This window comes from Phyllobates terribilis, unplaced genomic scaffold, assembly GCF_046119375.1.
Source record: "Phyllobates terribilis strain yellow unplaced genomic scaffold, ASM4611937v1 Scaffold_13__5_contigs__length_258822181, whole genome shotgun sequence".
NCBI lineage: Eukaryota > Metazoa > Chordata > Amphibia > Anura > Dendrobatidae > Phyllobates > Phyllobates terribilis.
The window spans coordinates 167,346,117-167,365,253 of NW_027362773.1; the positions used below are offsets into that span (position 1 = coordinate 167,346,117).

The 19,137-nt window shown below is 56.2% G+C and overlaps 1 protein-coding gene across 1 annotated transcript in view; it reads left to right on the plus strand.

Moving 5' to 3' along the window:
• Positions 1-17,736, plus strand: part of ABCC8 (ATP binding cassette subfamily C member 8) — a 118,165-nt gene extending 100,429 nt beyond the window's left edge. The window contains exons 4-19 of the mRNA XM_073657938.1: positions 143-239; positions 1,783-2,018; positions 2,124-2,290; positions 2,394-2,463; positions 3,798-3,955; positions 4,514-4,606; positions 6,690-6,792; positions 6,880-6,984; positions 10,754-10,874; positions 10,944-11,074; positions 11,148-11,226; positions 11,390-11,498; positions 11,579-11,682; positions 14,809-14,942; positions 15,321-15,383; positions 17,498-17,736. Coding sequence (XP_073514039.1) covers positions 143-239; positions 1,783-2,018; positions 2,124-2,290; positions 2,394-2,463; positions 3,798-3,955; positions 4,514-4,606; positions 6,690-6,792; positions 6,880-6,984; positions 10,754-10,874; positions 10,944-11,074; positions 11,148-11,226; positions 11,390-11,498; positions 11,579-11,682; positions 14,809-14,942; positions 15,321-15,383; positions 17,498-17,635 — 1,908 coding nt within the window. The 3' untranslated portion in view covers positions 17,636-17,736. The remainder of the gene's footprint in view (positions 1-142; positions 240-1,782; positions 2,019-2,123; positions 2,291-2,393; positions 2,464-3,797; positions 3,956-4,513; positions 4,607-6,689; positions 6,793-6,879; positions 6,985-10,753; positions 10,875-10,943; positions 11,075-11,147; positions 11,227-11,389; positions 11,499-11,578; positions 11,683-14,808; positions 14,943-15,320; positions 15,384-17,497) is intronic.
• Positions 17,737-19,137: the final 1,401 nt, after the last annotated feature.

Below are 19,137 nucleotides of genomic sequence, written 5' to 3' on the forward strand. Positions count from 1 at the left end.
AGTGAATCCTGCTTTGAGCAGGGGGTTGGACCAGATGACCCAGGAGGTCCCTTCCAACTCTAACATTCTATACTATTCCACACTTATGCCCCCTGCGCTGTCCTGGCCACCATCTATGGCTGAGTGTAACTGTTTTTTGCAGGAAATCACAGAGAAGAAGACTCCAGTGGAGAGAAAGAATATGAAGAGACCAGTGTACTCCCGGGAGACGCTGCTGGGGGATGACGAGGAAGATGAAGGTTAGTGGGAGAGTCTGGGAGGAGAATCTAGGTGTCCTGCTGACTGGTGAGCACAACATACTGTTGGTAACTGAGGCCAGGGGTTCTCCTCTGCTCCCTGAGGCCGGGGGGTTCTCCTCTGCTCCCTGAGGCCGGAGGGTTCTCCTCTGCTCCCTGAGGCCGGAGGGTTCTCCTCTGCTCCCTGAGGCCGGAGGGTTCTCCTCTGCTCCCTGAGGCCGGAGGGTTCTCCTCTGCTCCCTGAGGCCGGAGGGTTCTCCTCTGCTCCCTGAGGCCGGAGGGTTCTCCTCTGCTCCCTGAGGCCGGAGGGTTCTCCTCTGCTCCCTGAGGACGGAGGGTTCTCCTCTGCTCCCTGAGGCCGGAGGGTTCTCCTCTGCTCCCTGAGGCCGGAGGGTTCTCCTCTGCTCCCTGAGGCCGGAGGGTTCTCCTCTGCTCCCTGAGGCCGGAGGGTTCTCCTCTGCTCCCTGAGGCCGGAGGGTTCTCCTCTGCTCCCTGAGGCCGGAGGGTTCTCCTCTGCTCCCTGAGGCCGATGGTTCTCCTCTGCTCCCTGACGCCTAGGGTTCTCCTCTGCTCCCTGACGTCGGGGGTTCTCCTCTGCTCCCTGACGTCGGGGGTTCTCCTCTGCTCCCTGACTCTGGAGGTTCTCCTCTGCTCCCTGACTCTGGAGGTTCTCCTCTGCTCCCTGACTCTGGAGGTTTTTCCTCTGCTCCCTGACTCTGTGGGTTCTCTTCTGCTCCCTGACTCTGGGGGATCTCCTCTGCTCCCTGACTCTGGGATTCTCCTCTGCTCCCTGACTGTGGGGGTTCTCCTCTGCTTTCTGACTCTAGGGGTTCTCCTTTGCTCCCTGACTCAGTGGGTTGTCCTCTGCTCCCTGACTCTGGGGGTTGTCCTCTGCTCCCTGACTCTGGGGGTTCTCCTCTGCTCCCTGACTCCGGGGGGTTCTCCTCTGCTCCCTGACTCCGGGATTTCTCCTCTGCTCCCTGACTCTGGGATTTCTCCTCTGCTCCCTTACTCCAGGGGTTCTCCTCTGCTACCCAAGGCCTGGGGGTTCTCCTCTGCTACCCAAGCCCTGGGGGTTCTCCTCTGCTTCCTGATGATGGGGGGTTCTCCTCAGCTACCCGACACTTCTCCTCAGCTCCTCTACACCAGGGGTTCTCCTCTGTTCCCTGAAGATGGAGGTTCTCCACAGCTCTCCGACACCTCTCCTTAGCGTCTTGATGCTGGGGGTTCTCTGCTCTCTGACGCTGGTGGTTCCCCTCAGCTCCTATACATCAGGGGTTCTCATCAGCTCTCCACCACTGGGAGTCTTATTCTGCTCCCCGACACCTCTCCTCAGTTTCTTAATGCTGGAGGTTTGTTCTCCTCTGCTCCCCAGTGCCGGTGGTTCTCCTCTGCTCCCTGATTACATAAGTTCTCCTCTGCTCCCTGAATCCAGGGGTTCTCCTCACCTCCCTGCCACTAGGAGTTCTCCTCTGCTCCCGACACTTCTACTCAGCTTCTTGATGCCGTGGGGTTCTCCTCTCCTGTCATGTTGTCTCCTCTACAGAAGAGATTTCGGAGAGCGATGATGATGACAACCTTTCCTCGGTTCTACACCAGCGGGCAAAGATGCCGTGGCGAGCTTGCGGGAAATACCTGAGCTCTGCTGGGATCCTGCTCCTCCCGATCCTCGTCTTTTCTCAGCTCCTCAAGCACTCGCTCATGGTTGCCATTGATTTCTGGCTTGCGAAGTGGACGTCAGACGCGATCTCCAATGCCTCCACCACAGGCTGCACTGGGCAGGTAAACCCTAATAATAGACACATCATGTCTGTGACACATCTGTGGGGTTCTCCAGTTAAATGCTAGTGCAATCTATCAGGACTATAACGCCCATCCTCTCCCCAGAGCTGCAGCTTTGACCACTCTCCGTATTCCATGATGTTCAGTGTCCTGTCCTGCCTCGCCATCATCATGTGCCTTGCGACCTCCATCGCTGTGGAATGGACTGGGCTGCGTGTCGCCAAGAAGCTGCACAACAGTCTCCTAAATGCCATCATCCTGGCGCCCATGAGGTGGAGCATGAGGGGAAGGGGAGCGCACGAGTGGAGGGGTCCACATGAAGGGGGCTGACGCTGCTGATCCTCACAGATTACCTGAATTTTGGTTCCTCCACAGGTTTTTTGAGACAACACCTCTGGGCAGCATCCTGAACCGATTCTCTGCAGACTTCAACACCATTGATCAGGTATGGCGGACTGTTGTATGGTTGGACATGAAGGAGAGGGTCTGACTGCGACCTTATTTGTGAGGCAACCCAGTCTCTGGAGTAGGCAGAAGGCCAGGGGCGCACACTGAGTGACGGGAGGTTAAGACTGCTGGCCGGGAGGTTTACACTGCGAGGTGGGAGGTTTACACTGCTTGGCGGGAGGTTAAGACTGCTGACAGGGAGGTTTACACTGCGGGTTCGGAAGTTTACCCTGTGGGGCGGGAGGTTAAGACTGCTGGCCGGGAGGTTTACACTGCGGGTTCGGAGGTTTACACTGTGGGCCGGGAGGTTTACACTGCGGGTTCGGAGGTTTACACTGTGGGGCGGGAGGTTAAGACTGCTGGCCGGGAGGTTTACACTGCGGGTTCGGAGGTTTACACTGTGGGGCGGGAGGTTAAGACTGCTGGCCGGGAGGTTTACACTGTGGGGCGGGAGGTTAAGACTGCTGGCCGGGAGGTTTACACTGAGTGGCGGGAGGTTTACACTGCAAGGTGGGAGGTTTACACTGCTTGGCGGGAGGTTAAGACTGCTGGCCGGGAGGTTTACACTGCGGGTTCGGAGGTTTACACTGTGGGGCGGGAGGTATACACTGCAGTGCGGGAAGTTTGCACTGCCGGGTGGGAGGTTTACGCTGCCGAGCGGTAGCTTTGCACTGCTTGGTGGGCAGTTTATGCTGTGAAGCAGGCGAGTTACGCTGCGGGGCTGGAGGTTTACACTGCGGGGCAGGAGATATACGCTGCAGGGTGGGAGATTTACACTGTAGAGCGGGGGGTTTACACTCTAGAGCCATAGGCTTGCACTGCTTGGTGGGATGTTTACGTTGCAGGGTGGGAAGTTTGTTCTGCTTGGCGGGTGGTTTATGCTGGGAAGCGGGAGGTTTACGCTGCAGAGCGGTAGGTTTGCACTGCTTGGTGGGCAGTTTAAGCTGTGAAGCAGGCGAGTTACACTGCGGGGCGGGAGATATACGCTACAGGGTGGGAGATTTACACTGTAGAGCGGGGGGTTTACACTCTAGAGCCATAGGCTTGCACTGTTTGGTGGGATGTTTACGTTGCCGGGTGGGAGGTTTGTTCTGCTTGGCGGTTGGTTTATGCTGGGAAGCGGGAGGTTTACGCTGCAGAGCGGTAGGTTTGCGCTGCTTGGCGGGTGGTTTATTCTGCGAGGTGGAAGGTTGAGTTTGCGGTCACGTATTGAGTCGCCTCCACATAAAGTGTGAGCAGAGCACTCCCCCGCAGTCTTAAGAGGGTCCTGGATGGGTTGTGGAAGGGCCAGATACATGATATACCCTTTTACGGTCTCCTGTTCCTCGGCAGCACATCCCGGCCACCCTTGAATGTCTGAGCCGCTCCACCCTACTGTGTGTGTCGGCGCTGGCCGTTATCTCCTACGTCACCCCCATCTTCCTCATCTCCCTGGTCCCTCTGGTCATCACCTGCTACTTTATCCAGAAGCATTTCCGCGTGGCTGCCAGGTAACGGGTCATGTGTGTATAACGGTGCAAGAGGGGTGGGACATCCTCATAAAAGGGGTTGACCTCTGCAGCGCTGGCTCTAATGGAGACGATGTGTTACCTTCTGCACCATCTGTCATGTACAGCGAGGTGATGTGGGTGTGAGGGGTTAATCCTCTAGATATTGAGGTTAAACCATGGAATGTAAAGACCCTCCGCTGCCATGGATTTCCATTATTACATTGGAGCCTTATTCCCTGATCTTGTGGTCTGGAGCTTTGAAAACGTTCTAAGCCGCGTATTAATAACCCCCCACCGAGTGTGGTAGGAAGGGGCCGACATGTTCCTATGGCACAGTCAGCTGCGCCAGCTGTCCCCTCTGCAGAATATTGCACCGTTTAGATACACATCTATCCCAGCTGAATTGTTGCTATTATAGAATATTATGGTGTTATAGTAATGAAGTGTTATGGGGAGACCTAGAGCCGAGTGTTACATGAATGAGAGGGAGCCAGGCCGGGATCACTATAACCTCCTCACCTCGCGCGCATTAATGTGTTGTCCTTATCGCGGCTCCAGGGATCTACAGCAGCTGGAGGACAGTACGCAGCTCCCCCTGCTGGCACACTTCTCTGAGACAGTGGAAGGACTGACTACCATACGAGCCTTCAGGTACTGTCCGGGTCATGTTATGATTCCAGGCGATGCGCTGTCTGGGTCCAGTACATTTCTGGGTGATGCATTGTCTGGGGGCGGCACATGTCCAATTGATGCTCTGTTTGGGTGACGTGATGTCTGGATTATGTGGTATCTGGTTGTTGCCCTGTCCGGATAATGAAGAGTTCAGGTTCAGATTTTGTCCAAGTGATGTGCTGTCGAGGTTGCTGTTCATGTCTATGTGATGTGCTGTCGAGGTTGAGTTCATGTCTGGGTGATGTGCTGTCCAGGTGGAGTTCATGTCTGGGTGACTTGCTGTCAAGGTTGGGTTCATGTCTTGGTGATGTGCTGTCCGAGTTGAGTTTATGTCTGGGTGATGTGCTGTCCGAGTGGAGTTCATGTCTGATTGATGTGCTGTCCAGGTGGAGTTCATGTCTGGGTGACGTGCTGTCCGTGTGACTTGCTGTCAAGGTTGAGTTCATTTCTGGATGATGTGCTGTCAAGGTTGAGTTCATGTCTGGATGATGTGCTGTCCAGGTGGAGTTCATGTCTGGATGACGTGCTGTCTGGGTGACGTGCTGTCCAGGTGGAGTTCATGTCTGGGTGATGTCCTGTCTAGGTGGAGTTAATGTCTGGGTGACGTGCTGTCCGAGTTGAGTTCATGTCTGGGTGATGTGCTGTCCAGGTTGAGTTCATGTCTGGGTGACGTGCTGTCCGTGTGACTTGCTGTCAAGGTTGAGTTCATGTCTGGATGATGTGCTGTCCAGGTGGAGTTCATGTCTGGATGACGTGCTGTCCAGGTGGAGTTCATGTCTGGGTGACGTGCTGTCCAGGTGGAGTTCATGTCTGGGTGATGTCCTGTCTAGGTGGAGTTCATGTCTGGGTGATGTCCTGTCTAGGTGGAGTTAATGTCTGGGTGACGTGCTGTCCGAGTTGAGTTCATGTCTGGGTGATGTGCTGTCCAGGTTGAGTTCATGTCTGAGTGACGTGCTGTCCGGGTGACTTGCTGTCAAGGTGGAGTTCATGTCTGGGTGACGTGCTGTCCAAGTGGAGTTCATGTCTGGGTGACGTGCTGTCCAAGTGGAGTTCATGTCTGGGTGACGTGCTGTCCAGGTGGAGTTCATGTCTGGGTGACGTGCTGTCCGAGTGGAGTTCATGTCTGGCTGATGTGCTCTCCAGGTTGAGTTCATGTCTGGCTGATGTGCTCTCCAGGTTGAGTTCATGTCTGGGTGATGAGCTGTCCAGGTGGAGTTCATGTCAGGGTGACGTGCTGTCCAGGTGGAGTTCATATCTTGGTGATGTGCTGTCCAGGTGGAGTTCATGTCTGGATGACGTGCTGTCAAGGTTGAGTTCATGTCTGGGTGATGTGTTGTCCGGGTTGAGTTCATGTCTGGGTGACTTGCTGTCAAGGTTGAGTTCATGTCTGGGTGATGTGCTGTCTGGGTTGAGTTCATGTTTGGGTGTTGTGATTTCTGGGTTGAGTTCATGTCTGGGTGATGTGTTCTCCGGGTTGAGTTCATGTCTGGGTGATGTGCTCTCCAGGTTGAGTTCATGTCTGGGTGATGAGCTGTCCAGGTGGAGTTCATGTCAGGGTGACGTGCTGTCCAGGTGGAGTTCATATCTTGGTGATGTGCTGTCCAGGTGGAGTTCATGTCTGGATGACGTGCTGTCTGGGTGACTTGCTGTCAAGGTTGAGTTCATGTCCGGGTGATGTGCTGTCTGGGTTGAGTTCATGTTTGGGTGATGTGTTGTCCGGGTTGAGTTCATGTCTGGGTGATGTGCTGTCCGGGTTGAGTTCATGTCTGGGTGATGTGCTGTCCGGGTTGAGTTCATGTCTGGGTGATGTGCTGTCCGGTTTGAGTTCATGTCTGGGTGAAGTGCTGTCCGGGTTGAGTTCATGTCTGAGTGACGTGCTGTCCGGGTTGAGTTCATGTCTGGGTGATGTGTTGTCCGGGTTGAGTTCATGTCTGGGTGATGTGTTGTCCGGGTGATGCACAGTCCAGGTGACGTGTTATCAAAGTTGAGTTCATGACCCGGGTGACGTGGTGTTTGGGTTCAGTACGTGTCGGGTGACGTAGTGGATTTATGACTTTTGCAGGTACGAGATCCGATTCAGGCAGAAGCTTCTAGAACTCACAGACTCCAATAATATTGCTTCTCTGTTCCTCACAGCGGCCAACCGATGGCTAGAGGTCCGCATGGTGAGTGACATGAGGGATGATGAGGTGTCGGCGGCAGTGATAGGAAGTTTATTGTGGTTAGATCTCTCCCACTCCTTCCGTTTGCAGGAATACATTGGTGCATGTGTGGTGCTGGTCGCTGCCGTCGCCTCCATCACTAATTCTCTATTGCCGTCAGGACAGGTCGGGCTCGGACTCACTTATGCTCTGATGGTAAGCAAGCGATTATATTATAGATGTTGGGTGGTGAGTATTGGGGGAGGGTCGTACCCCCATGACCTTACAGACAGGCCTGCTTGCGCTGCTGGTGGTGTACGGATACATTGACCACATTGCTCGGGTTTCCTGGAAGTCTGTAGCGTCAGAGGCAGGTGTAAGGCCCAGGCAGACCGTGCCCGGGGAAGCAGCGCGCAGCATGGCACAGGCAGACCGTGCCCGGGGAAGCAGCGCGCAGCATGGCACAGGCAGACCGTGCCCGGGGAAGCAGCGCGCAGCATGGCACAGGCAGACCGTGCCCGGGGAAGCAGCGCGCAGCATGGCACAGGCAGAGTGTAAAGAGTAACTGTCCGCTTTTCATGCTTCCGGCGGTTAGGGTCGCAGGGACTGCTGACAGGCTCCGCGAAGGAACTACGCCACAGTGAGAAAACATTGCTGAGTATTAGGCTCCCATGAGAAAACTGTGGACCCAGCTGGTGGGCAGGGAGAAGCCAGGAGGGAGCTGCCGGCAGGACACCTCTACCTATGTCCAGCATTTGATAAAAAGATGAGCGCTCACTGCAGCTCCTTATCCCGCACTGACCTGGTCCTCAGTGGTCTCGTTCACTTGAGCAACCTGCGATATGCTGGAAATGGGGTAAATTACTGCTAAGCCAATCACTGACCACATTGTGGCCTGCCTCCACCAAGGATTGGCTCAGATGCTAATTATGCGGGGTAAGGAAGCAGAGGACAGGACAGAGGTGGGAACGGGTCTGACAGGAAGCAGAGGACAGCGGTGAACAGGTGGACAGGAAGCAAAGGACAGGTGAGAAAGGGTCAGACAGGAAGCAGAGGACAGGTGAGAAAGGGTCAGACAGGAAGCAGAGGACAGGTGGGAACAGGCGGATAGGAAGCAGAGGACAGGTGACTACGGGTCAGACAGGAATCAGAAAACAGGTGAGTACGGATCAGACAGGAAGCCGAGGACAGGTGAGAACGGGTCAGACAGGAAGCAGAGGACAGGTGGGAACAGGCGGACAGGAAGCAGAGGACAGGTGAGAAAGGGTCAGACAGGAAGCAGAGGACAGGTGAGAAAGGGTCAGACAGGAAGCAGAAGATAGGTGAGTACAGGTCAGACAGAAAGCAGAGGACAGGTGGGAACAGGCGGACAGGAAGCAGAGGACAGGTGAGAAAGGGTCAGACAGGAAGCAGAGGACAGGTGAGACCAAGTCAGACAGAAAGCAGAGGACAGGTGGGAACAGGCGGATAGGAAGCAGAGGACAGGTGAGAAAGGGTCAGACAGGAAGCAGAAGATAGGTGAGTACGGGTCAGACAGGAATCAGAGAAAAGGTGAGAACGGGTCAGACAGGAAGCAGAGGACAGGTGAGACCGAGTCAGACAGAAAGCAGAGGACAGGTGGGAACAGGCGGATAGGAAGCAGAGGACAGGTGACTACGGGTCAGACAGGAATCAGAAAACAGGTGAGTACGGATCAGACAGGAAGCCGAGGACAGGTGAGAACGGGTCAGACAGGAAGCAGAGGACAGGTGGGAACAGGCGGACAGGAAGCAGAGGACAGGTGAGAAAGGGTCAGACAGGAAGCAGAGGACAGGTGAGAAAGGGTCAGACAGGAAGCAGAGGACAGGTGAGAATGGGTCAGACAGGAAGCAGAGGACAGGTGAGAATGGGTCAGACAGGAAGCAGAGGACAGGTGAGTACGGGTCAGACAGGAAGCAGAGGACAGGTGAGAAAGGGTCAGACAGGAAGCAGAGGACAGGTGAGACCGAGTCAGACAGAAAGCAGAGGACAGGTGGGAACAGGCGGATAGGAAGCAGAGGACAGGTGACTACGGGTCAGACAGGAATCAGAAAACAGGTGAGTACGGATCAGACAGGAAGCCGAGGACAGGTGAGAACGGGTCAGACAGGAAGCAGAGGACAGGTGGGAACAGGCGGACAGGAAGCAGAGGACAGGTGAGAAAGGGTCAGACAGGAAGCAGAGGACAGGTGAGAAAGGGTCAGACAGGAAGCAGAGGACAGGTGAGAATGGGTCAGACAGGAAGCAGAGGACAGGTGAGAATGGGTCAGACAGGAAGCAGAGGACAGGTGAGTACGGGTCAGACAGGAAGCAGAGGACAGGTGAGAACGGGTCAGACAGGAAGCAGAGGACAGGTGAGTACGGGTCAGACAGGAAGCAGAGGACAGGTGAGTACGGGTCAGACAGGAAGCAGAGGACAGGTGAGAACGGGTCAGACAGGAAGCAGAGGACAGGTGAGTACGGGTCAGACAGGAAGCAGAGGACAGGTGAGAACGGGTCAGACAGGAAGCAGAGGACAGGTGAGACCGAGTCAGACAGGAAGCAGAGGACAGGTGAGAACGGGTCAGACAGGAAGCAGAGGACAGGTGAGAACGGGTCAGACAGGAAGCAGAGGACAGGTGAGAACGGGTCAGACAGGAAGCAGAGGACAGGTGAGTACGGGTCAGACAGGAAGCAGAGGACAGGTGAGAACGGGTCAGACAGGAAGCAGAGGACAGGTGAGAACGGGTCAGACAGGAAGCAGAGGACAGGTGAGTACGGGTCAGACAGGAAGCAGAGGACAGGTGAGAACGGGTCAGACAGGAAGCAGAGGACAGGTGAGAACGGGTCAGACAGGAAGCAGAGGACAGGTGAGAACGGGTCAGACAGGAAGCAGAGGACAGGTGAGAAAGGGTCAGACAGGAAGCAGAGGACAGGTGAGAAAGGGTCAGACAGGAAGCAGAGGACAGGTGAGAACGGGTCAGACAGGAAGCAGAGGACAGGTGAGAACGGGTCAGACAGGAAGCAGAGGACAGGTGAGTACAGGTCAGACAGGAAGCAGAGGACAGGTGAGAACGGGTCAGACAGGAAGCAGAGGACAGGTGAGAACGGGTCAGACAGGAAGCAGAGGACAGGTGAGTACGGGTCAGACAGGAAGCAGAGGACAGGTGAGAACGGGTCAGACAGGAAGCAGAGGACAGGTGAGAACGGGTCAGACAGGAAGCAGAGGACAGGTGAGTACGGGTCAGACAGGAAGCAGAGGACAGGTGAGAACGGGTCAGACAGGAAGCAGAGGACAGGTGAGAACGGGTCAGACAGGAAGCAGAGGACAGGTGAGAACGGGTCAGACAGGAAGCAGAGGACAGGTGAGAAAGGGTCAGACAGGAAGCAGAGGACAGGTGAGAAAGGGTCAGACAGGAAGCAGAGGACAGGTGAGAACGGGTCAGACAGGAAGCAGAGGACAGGTGAGAACGGGTCAGACAGGAAGCAGAGGACAGGTGAGAACGGGTCAGACAGGAAGCAGAGGACAGGTGAGAACGGGTCAGACAGGAAGCAGAGGACAGGTGAGAACGGGTCAGACAGGAAGCAGAGGACAGGTGAGTACGGGTCAGACAGGAAGCAGAGGACAGGTGAGAACGGGTCAGACAGGAAGCAGAGGACAGGTGAGAACGGGTCAGACAGGAAGCAGAGGACAGGTGAGTACAGGTCAGACAGGAAGCAGAGGACAGGTGAGAACGGGTCAGACAGGAAGCCGAGGACAGGTGAGTACAGGTCAGACAGGAAGCAGAGGACAGGTGAGAACGGGTCAGACAGGAAGCAGAGGACAGGTGAGTACAGGTCAGACAGGAAGCAGAGGACAGGTGAGTACGGGTCAGAGCAGAGTGGATCACTTCAGTGTATCATCTTGGCAGCCTCTCTGGATTTAGCCGCGTCGTGGACCATGAGATTATTCGGCGCGTGCTCAGGGTCACGTATCTCATGTACACAGGTCTCCAACTACCTGAACTGGATGGTGCGTAACCTCTCCGACATGGAGATTCAGCTGGGAGCCGTGAAGAGGATTAACAGCCTCCTGAAGACCGAGCCGGAGAATTACAAGGGGCTCCTATGTGAGTGACCCCCGTAATCACTGACGTCCCATCACCCATCATGAATAATTAATGAGCCTCCTCCCACAGCCGCCACCCAGATCCCACAGAACTGGCCAGACAGCGGCGAGATCCAGATCCAGAACCTGAGCGTGCGCTACGACAGCTCCCTGAAACCCGTCCTGAAGCACGTGAACGCCCACATCACCCCGGGGCAGAAGGTGGGATGTGCCTGATGGGAGTAGTAGTCATCCTGTCTCGTGGAGACTCATCCATCTCTCTCTCTCACAACAGATCGGCATTTGTGGGAGAACCGGCAGCGGCAAATCCTCCTTCTCGCTGGCGTTTTTCCGGATGGTCGACACTTTTCAGGGTGAGAACTAATATACCGGAAGTTTTATCAGTGCCGCCATCACCCGGGGGCGGCCGACGACCTTTCACACCTGATATACCGCCGGTTGTCAGCAGCTGCACACCATGATAATATGGTCCTCAGGACCGCACCGTTTCATCTGTCTGATTACCATTTCCTTCAGGACGGATTATAATTGATGGGATAGATATCGCTAAACTGCCGCTGCAGACGCTGCGCTCTCGCCTGTCCATCATTCTCCAGGACCCGATATTATTCAGCGGGAGCATAAGGTACCCAGCTGTCACATGGTCAGGGTATTGTTCTCTGGTATCAGCTCTGACATCTCACCTGATTCTCCTCTCTTCTGCAGGTTTAATCTGGACCCTGAGAATAAATGCAACGACTGCGTGCTGTGGGAGGCGCTGGAGATCGCCCAACTCAAACATGTGGTGAAGGCGCTGCCCGGAGGCCTGGGTGAGATGCCCATTCTTATACCAATGATGTACTTCAACGTCACAGCGGCTCTTCCCTCCGCCACCGTCACAGCGGCTCCTCCCTCCCGCAACCATCACAATGGCTCCTCCCTCCCTCCACCGTCACAATGGCTCCTCCCTCCCGCCACCGTGACAACAGCTCCTCCCTTCGGCCACCGTCACCGCAGCTCCTCCCTCCCGCCACCGTCACAATGGCTACTCCCTCCCACCACCGTGACAACGGCTCCTCCCTCCCGCCACCGTGACAATGGCTCCTCCCTTCGGCCACCATCACAACAGCTCTTCCTTCCCGCTACCATCACAGCAACTCTTCCCTCCACAGCGGCTCCTCCCTCCTGGCACTGTCAAGACAGCTCCTTCTCCCTCCCGGCACTGTCAAGACAGCTCCTTCTCCCTCCTGGCACTGTCACGGAGTGTTCTTCTCCCTCCTGGCACTGTCACAGCATGTCCTTCTCCCTCCTGGCACTGTCACGGAGGGTCCTTCTCCCTCCTGGCAATGTCACGGCTGCTCCTTCTCCCTCCCGGCAATGTCACGGCGGCTCCTTCTCCCTCCCGGCACTGTCACGGCGGCTCCTTCTCCCTCCCGGCACTGTCACGGCGGCTCCTTCTCCCTCCCGGCACTGTCACGGCGGCTCCTTCTCCCTCCCGGCACTGTCACGGCGGCTCCTTCTCCCTCCCGGCACTGTCACGGCGGCTCCTTCTCCCTCCCGGCACTGTCACGGCGGCTCCTTCTCCCTCCCGGCACTGTCACGGCGGCTCCTTCTCCCTCCCGGCACTGTCACGGCGGCTCCTTCTCCCTCCCGGCACTGTCACGGCGGCTCCTTCTCCCTCCCGGCACTGTCACGGCGGCTCCTTCTCCCTCCCGGCACTGTCACGGCGGCTCCTTCTCCCTCCCGGCACTGTCACGGCGGCTCCTTCTCCCTCCCGGCACTGTCACGGCGGCTCCTTCTCCCTCCCGGCACTGTCACGGCGGCTCCTTCTCCCTCCCGGCACTGTCACGGCGGCTCCTTCTCCCTCCTGGCACGGTCACATCATGGCGGATCTGTCTCTCTCCTGGCACTGTCACAGCGGCTCCTTCTCTCTCCTGGCACTGTCACGGTGGGTCTTTCTCTCTCCTGGCACTGTCACGGTGGGTCCTTCTCTCTCCTGGCACTGTCACGGTGGGTCCTTCTCCCTCCTGGTACTGTCATGGTGGGTCCTTCTCCCTCCTGGCACTGGCACTTCGCGACGGGTCCTTCTCCTTCCTGGCACTGTCACTTCACGGCGGGTCCTACTCCCTCCTGGCACTGTCACTTCACGGTGGGTCATTCTTCCTCCTGGCACTGTTACGTCACGGCAGGTCCTTCTTCCCCCTGGCACTGTCACGACCTGACGGGTTCTTCTCCCTCTTGGCACTGTCACTTCACGGCGGGTCCTTCTCCCTCCTGGCACTGTCACGGCGGGTCCTTCTTCCTCCTGGCACTGTCACGTCACGGCAGGTCCTTCTTCCTCCTGGCACTGTCACGGCGGGTCCTTCTTCCTCCTGGCACTGTCACGTCACGGCAGGTCCTTCTTCCTCCTGGCACTGTCACGGCAGCTCCTTTTATCCTGCGACTCCTTCCTCCCGCCCAGCCAAATCATGGCAGCTCCTTCTCCCTCCTGGCACTGTCACGTCATGACGGGTCCTTCTCCCTCCTGGCACTGTCACTTCACGGCGGGTCCTACTTCCTCCTGGCACTGTCACGGCACATCCTTCTTACTCCTGACACTGTCACGGCGGGTCCTTCTTCCTCCTGGCACTGTCACGTCACGGCAGGTCCTTCTTCCTCCTGGCACTATCACGGCACATCCTTCTCCCTCCTGGCACTGTCACGGCGGGTCCTTATTCCTCCTGGCACTGTCACTTCACGGTGGGTCCTTCTCCCTCCTGGCACTGTCACGGCGGCTCCTTCCACCCTGCGACTCCTTCCTCCCGCCCAGCACCATCATGGCAGCTCCTTCTCCCTCCTGGCACTGTCACGTCATGACCGGTCCTTCTCCCTCCTGGCACTTTCACTTCACGGCGGGTCCTTCTCCCTCCTGGCACTGTCACGGCGGGTCCTTATTCCTCCTTGCACTGTCACGTCACGGCGGGTCCTTCTTCCTCCTGGCACTGTCACGGCGGCTCCTTTCATCCTGCGACTCCTTCCTCCCACCCAGCACCATCATGGCAGCTCCTTCTCCCTCCTGGCACTGTCACGGCGGGTCCTTCTCCCTCCTGGCACTGTCACGGCGGGTCCTTCTCCCTCCTGGCACTGTCACGGCGGGTCCTTCTCCCTCCTGGCACTGTCACGGCGGGTCCTTCTCCCTCCTGGCACTGTCACGGCAGGTCCTTCTCCCTCCTGGCACTGTCACGGCGGGTCCTTCTCCCTCCTGGCACTGTCACGGCGGGTCCTTCTCCCTCCTGGCACTGTCACGGCGGGTCATTCTCCCTCCTGGTACTGTCACGTCACAGCAGGTCCTTCTTCCTCCGGGCACTGTCACGGCGGGTCCTTCTCCCTCCTGGCACTGTCACGGCGGGTCCTTCTCCCTCCTGGCACTGTCACGGCGGGTCCTTCTCCCTCCTGGCACTGTCACGGCGGGTCCTTCTCCCTCCTGGCACTGTCACGGCGGGTCCTTCTCCCTCCTGGCACTGTCACGGCGGGTCCTTCTCCCTCCTGGCACTGTCACGGCGGGTCCTTCTCCCTCCTGGCACTGTCACGGCGGGTCCTTCTCCCTCCTGGCACTGTCACGGCGGGTCCTTCTCCCTCCTGGCACTGTCACGGCGGGTCCTTCTCCCTCCTGGCACTGTCACGGCGGGTCCTTCTCCCTCCTGGCACTGTCACGGCGGGTCCTTCTCCCTCCTGGTACTGTCACGTCACAGCAGGTCCTTCTTCCTCCGGGCACTGTCACGGCGGCTCCTTCCACCATGCGACTCCTTCCTCCCGCCCAGCACCATCATGGCAGCTCCTTCACCCTCCCGGGACTTTCACGGCGTTTCTCTCACGCCACCGTCATAGCGGCTCCTTCTCCCTCCCACATTGTCATGGCGACTCTCCCACCCATGTCCATGTTCCTCAGTCACCCTTTCCCTTGCCTCTTCTTGCAGACGCCGTGGTCACAGAAGGAGGAGAGAACTTCAGCGCTGGGCAGCGGCAGCTCTTCTGTCTGGCCAGAGCTTTTGTACGGAAAAGCAGCATATTAATCATGGATGAAGCTACAGCATCGATAGACATGGCCACCGTATGTCTGACAACAGCAAAAGGAGTCCCCCAACCCTGTCTTATGTTACATAGTTGTCACCGGCAACATACGGGGGGCTCACCCTGTGCTTTACACACCCCTAGATCCCCTCTGCATGGTCTGGCGGGTCTATAACGCTGATACTATAGTCAGGACGTCCCCGCCTGCGGTATTGGGGGATGTAACATTACAGTAATGCCGGTCGGTGGGATTCGGGGGTTGGGGGTGCTGTGTCATGGCGGCACCAGCATCTGTACGGTCTCCCCTGGATTAACCCTCTCACTGACTTGGGTGCAGGATGTGAGCTCCTTGGTCCCCCAGATCACTGTAACTGGTGCGAGGGTCCGTGATGTCCTGGTAATGTTTCTCTTCCCTCAGGAGAACATCCTGCAGAAGGTGGTGATGACGGCATTTCAGGAGCGAACGGTGGTCACTATTGCGGTATGTAAGAGGGAGGGGAGGTGACTGCAGCGCTCGCTGTCTGATAACACAAGGGTCCTGACCTGCTCACACAGCTGAGCTTATCACAATGGAAGGGGGCAGAGCAGAGACTTGTGCTCCTGACACATTGTAACAAACTCTCAGCTGCATGAGCAGTACCTAGCCAGGAGGAGCGTTCAGCTTCTGGATGCAAACAATAAATACTTCTACTCATTGTAAGCAAGCAGTGATCCTGAAAATAGTGATCCATGGAAACATGAAGTCTGTAGGCAATCTGCTAATATTTTACATGGCGTGAAGAGTCATTTACATAGGACTGCAGCCTCCCCCACAGTTTCTGTGCCAGGACATTCGCAGCTGTGTACACAGATACGTGGTGACTCTACTCTTCCTGTATCCTTAGTGGCGGCACAGGGGCCGATCACAAGAGGGGGGTGTATAGTCCTCATTCTCACCCTGAACCCTCTCCCTTTGGAGTCGGTTTCCCTCGTACCGCACTCCCTTCCTCTCCTGGAGCCCCAGAACCGCTCCCAATGCGTCGACTCTTCTCGCATCGCACCCTCTCCCCCTGGATCATGTGCTTCTCGTGCTGTACTCTCCTGTCTCCCCAGAGCTGTCTCTTTTTGCACCGTACTCTTCCCCCAGAGCCGTCCCACACCGCACATTCTTCCCCCAGAGCCGCCCCACACCGCACATTCTCCCCAGAGCCGCCTCCCACACCACACTTTATTACCCAGAGCCAGCCCTCCACTGCACATTCTCCCCCGGAGCCGCCCCCCACACAGCACATTCTCCCCCCAGAGCTGACCCCCCACACCGCACATTTTCCTCCGGAGCCAGCCCTCCCACACACCACATTCTCCCCCTGGAGCCAGCCCCCCACACCGCACATTCTTCCCCGGAGCCGCCCCCCACACTGCACATTCTCCCCAGAGCCGCCCCCCACACCACACTTTATTACCCAGAGCCAGCCCTCCACTGCACTTTCTCCCCCGGAGCCGCCCCCCACACAGCACATTCTCCCCCCAGAGCTGACCCCCCACACCGCACATTTTCCTCCGGAGCCAGCCCTCCCACTGCACATTCTCCCCCGGAGCCGCCCCCCCACACACCACATTCTCCCCCGGACCTGCTCCCCACACCGCACATTCTCCCCCTTACCTGCTCTCCACACCGCACATTCTCCCCCTGACCTGCTCCCCACACCGCAAATTCTCCCCCTGACCTGCTCCCCACACCGCACATTCTCCCCTGGATCTGCTCCCCACACCACACATTCTCCCCCTGACCTGCTCCCCACACCGCAAATTCTCCCCCTGACCTGCTCCCCACACCGCAAATTCTCCCCCTGACCTGCTCCCCACACCGCACATTCTTCCCCTGACCTGCTCCCCACACCACACATTCTCCCCCTGACCTGCTCCCCACACCACACATTCTCCTCTGACCTGCTCCCCACACCGCACATTCTTCCCCTGACCTGCTCCCCACACCACACATTCTCCCTCTGACCTGCTCCCCACACCGCACATTCTCCTCTGACCTGCTCCCCACACCGCAAATTCTCCCCCTGACCTGCTCCCCACACCGCACATTCTTCCCCGGAGCCAGCTCCCCACACCGCAAATTCTCCCCCTGACCTGCTCCCCACACCGCAAATTCTCCCCCTGACCTGCTCCCCACACCGCACATTCTTCCCCTGACCTGCTCCCCACACCACACATTCTCCCCCTGACCTGCTCCCCACACCACACATTCTCCTCTGACCTGCTCCCCACACCGCACATTCTTCCCCTGACCTGCTCCCCACACCACACATTCTCCCTCTGACCTGCTCCCCACACCGCACATTCTCCTCTGACCTGCTCCCCACACCGCAAATTCTCCCCCTGACCTGCTCCCCACACCGCACATTCTTCCCCGGAGCCAGCTCCCCACACCGCAAATTCTCCCCCTGACCTGCTCCCCACACCGCACATTCTTCCCCGGAGCCAGCTCCCCACACCGCAAATTCTCCCCCTGACCTGCTCCCCACACCGCACATTCTTCCCCGGAGCCAGCTCCCCTCGCGCTGCAGCGGCTCCGGTGCTCACCTGTTGATTTTCTTCACGCAGCATCGGGTACACACCATCCTGAACGCAGATCTGGTGATCGTCATGAAGAGAGGCGCCATTATGGAGTACGACAAGCCTGAGGTTCTACTGGAGCGCGAGGACAGCATGTTCACCTCCTACGTACAAGCCGATAAGTAAGAAGAAACTTCCAGAAGTGCAATTCTCACGTCTCCTCATTTTCTAATTGTGTAAATGATCTGTAAATAAAGAGATTTTCATAATAAAGGTCTGCACATGGAGGCCGAGGCTTTACTGCTGCCTTACTGACATGTGGCCCCGGCCCTGGAGGACAGAATTGGCCCTGGCTGGCACCTGTGGGTAAAGTCAAAGTCTGCTGGATCCTGTGAGTGTGAACGTGGGGTCACCTCCAAATCTGAGGGGCAGGAGCATGCTAACCTTTACATTGTGCTAAACTACCAGCTTATCCCCTGATCGCCGCCTCATGGAATCACGCAGTGAACAAAACTTCTACATAAATGCTGAAATAACGATCTGTGTGATATGTGGCTCACTATATCTATCACACATCCATGAACCACGTGATATAACGACCCATATAATCCTCATGAAATATCGCACAGCTTGTTTCTTCACGCGGATTGTTATATCAGACGGCTCGTTGTAATGTTCCACGTGATTAAACAAGCTATCTGATATAGCAAGCTGTGCAGTCAACGGTCGCAGCACGATTATTTCTTACACCAAGAGATAATTACTAGTGTTGAGCGAGTATGCTCTGTTAACCCTTTTGGCGAGTATGCTCGGGCCGAGCTCCGAGTAGTTACAGCTGCTCGGTGATATGTTTAAATCGCTCCTGTGTGCATGATTTGCAACTGTTTGACAGCTTTATTACATGTGAGTAGAGTCTATTTCTTACACATTCCTCCCATGTAATAAAGCTGCCAAACAGTTGCAAATCATGCACACAGGAGCGATTTAAACATATCACCGAGCAGCTGTAACTACTCGGTACTTGCCCGAGCATACTCGCCGAAAGGGTTAACAGGACATACTCACTCAATACTAATAATTACCTAATTGACTTACTGCTGTCAGATCTTTGCCACTGAGCATATATGTCTTCTGTGATGAAATTTGCCAAATCAATATGTAATTACCCAGCGGCAGTGCACACAGATCACAGGTCCCACAGCAATGCCACAGTCTGTACGTAGGTAAAAAACCCAATGATTCTTCCAGAAATATACAATGTACCACAAGCTTAAGAATCGGGGTCCTTGTGTAAAGGACATATCACACAGGTTAATATATCATTCAGAAGATGTAAGATATATCTAAAATATCAGTATAGGACTACAGCACAAGAACCACCATCAGAACATGAATACATCACCAGAACCAATATCAGTATATGAATACTTTTTCCAAACTATCATCAGTACATGAATACATCTTTGGAATCACCATCAGTACATGAATACACCACCAGAACCATCAGTACAGGAGTACATCTCAAAACCACCATTAGTGTAGGAATACATCATCACTACATGAAATCATTACCAGAACCATTATTAGTACATGAATACATCACCAATACTATAGTGCGCTCTTTGGCCTTTCCCCACGGATGTGCATTACAGTACTTAGCTCTGCCCTCAGCAGGGGTGAGAGAAGTA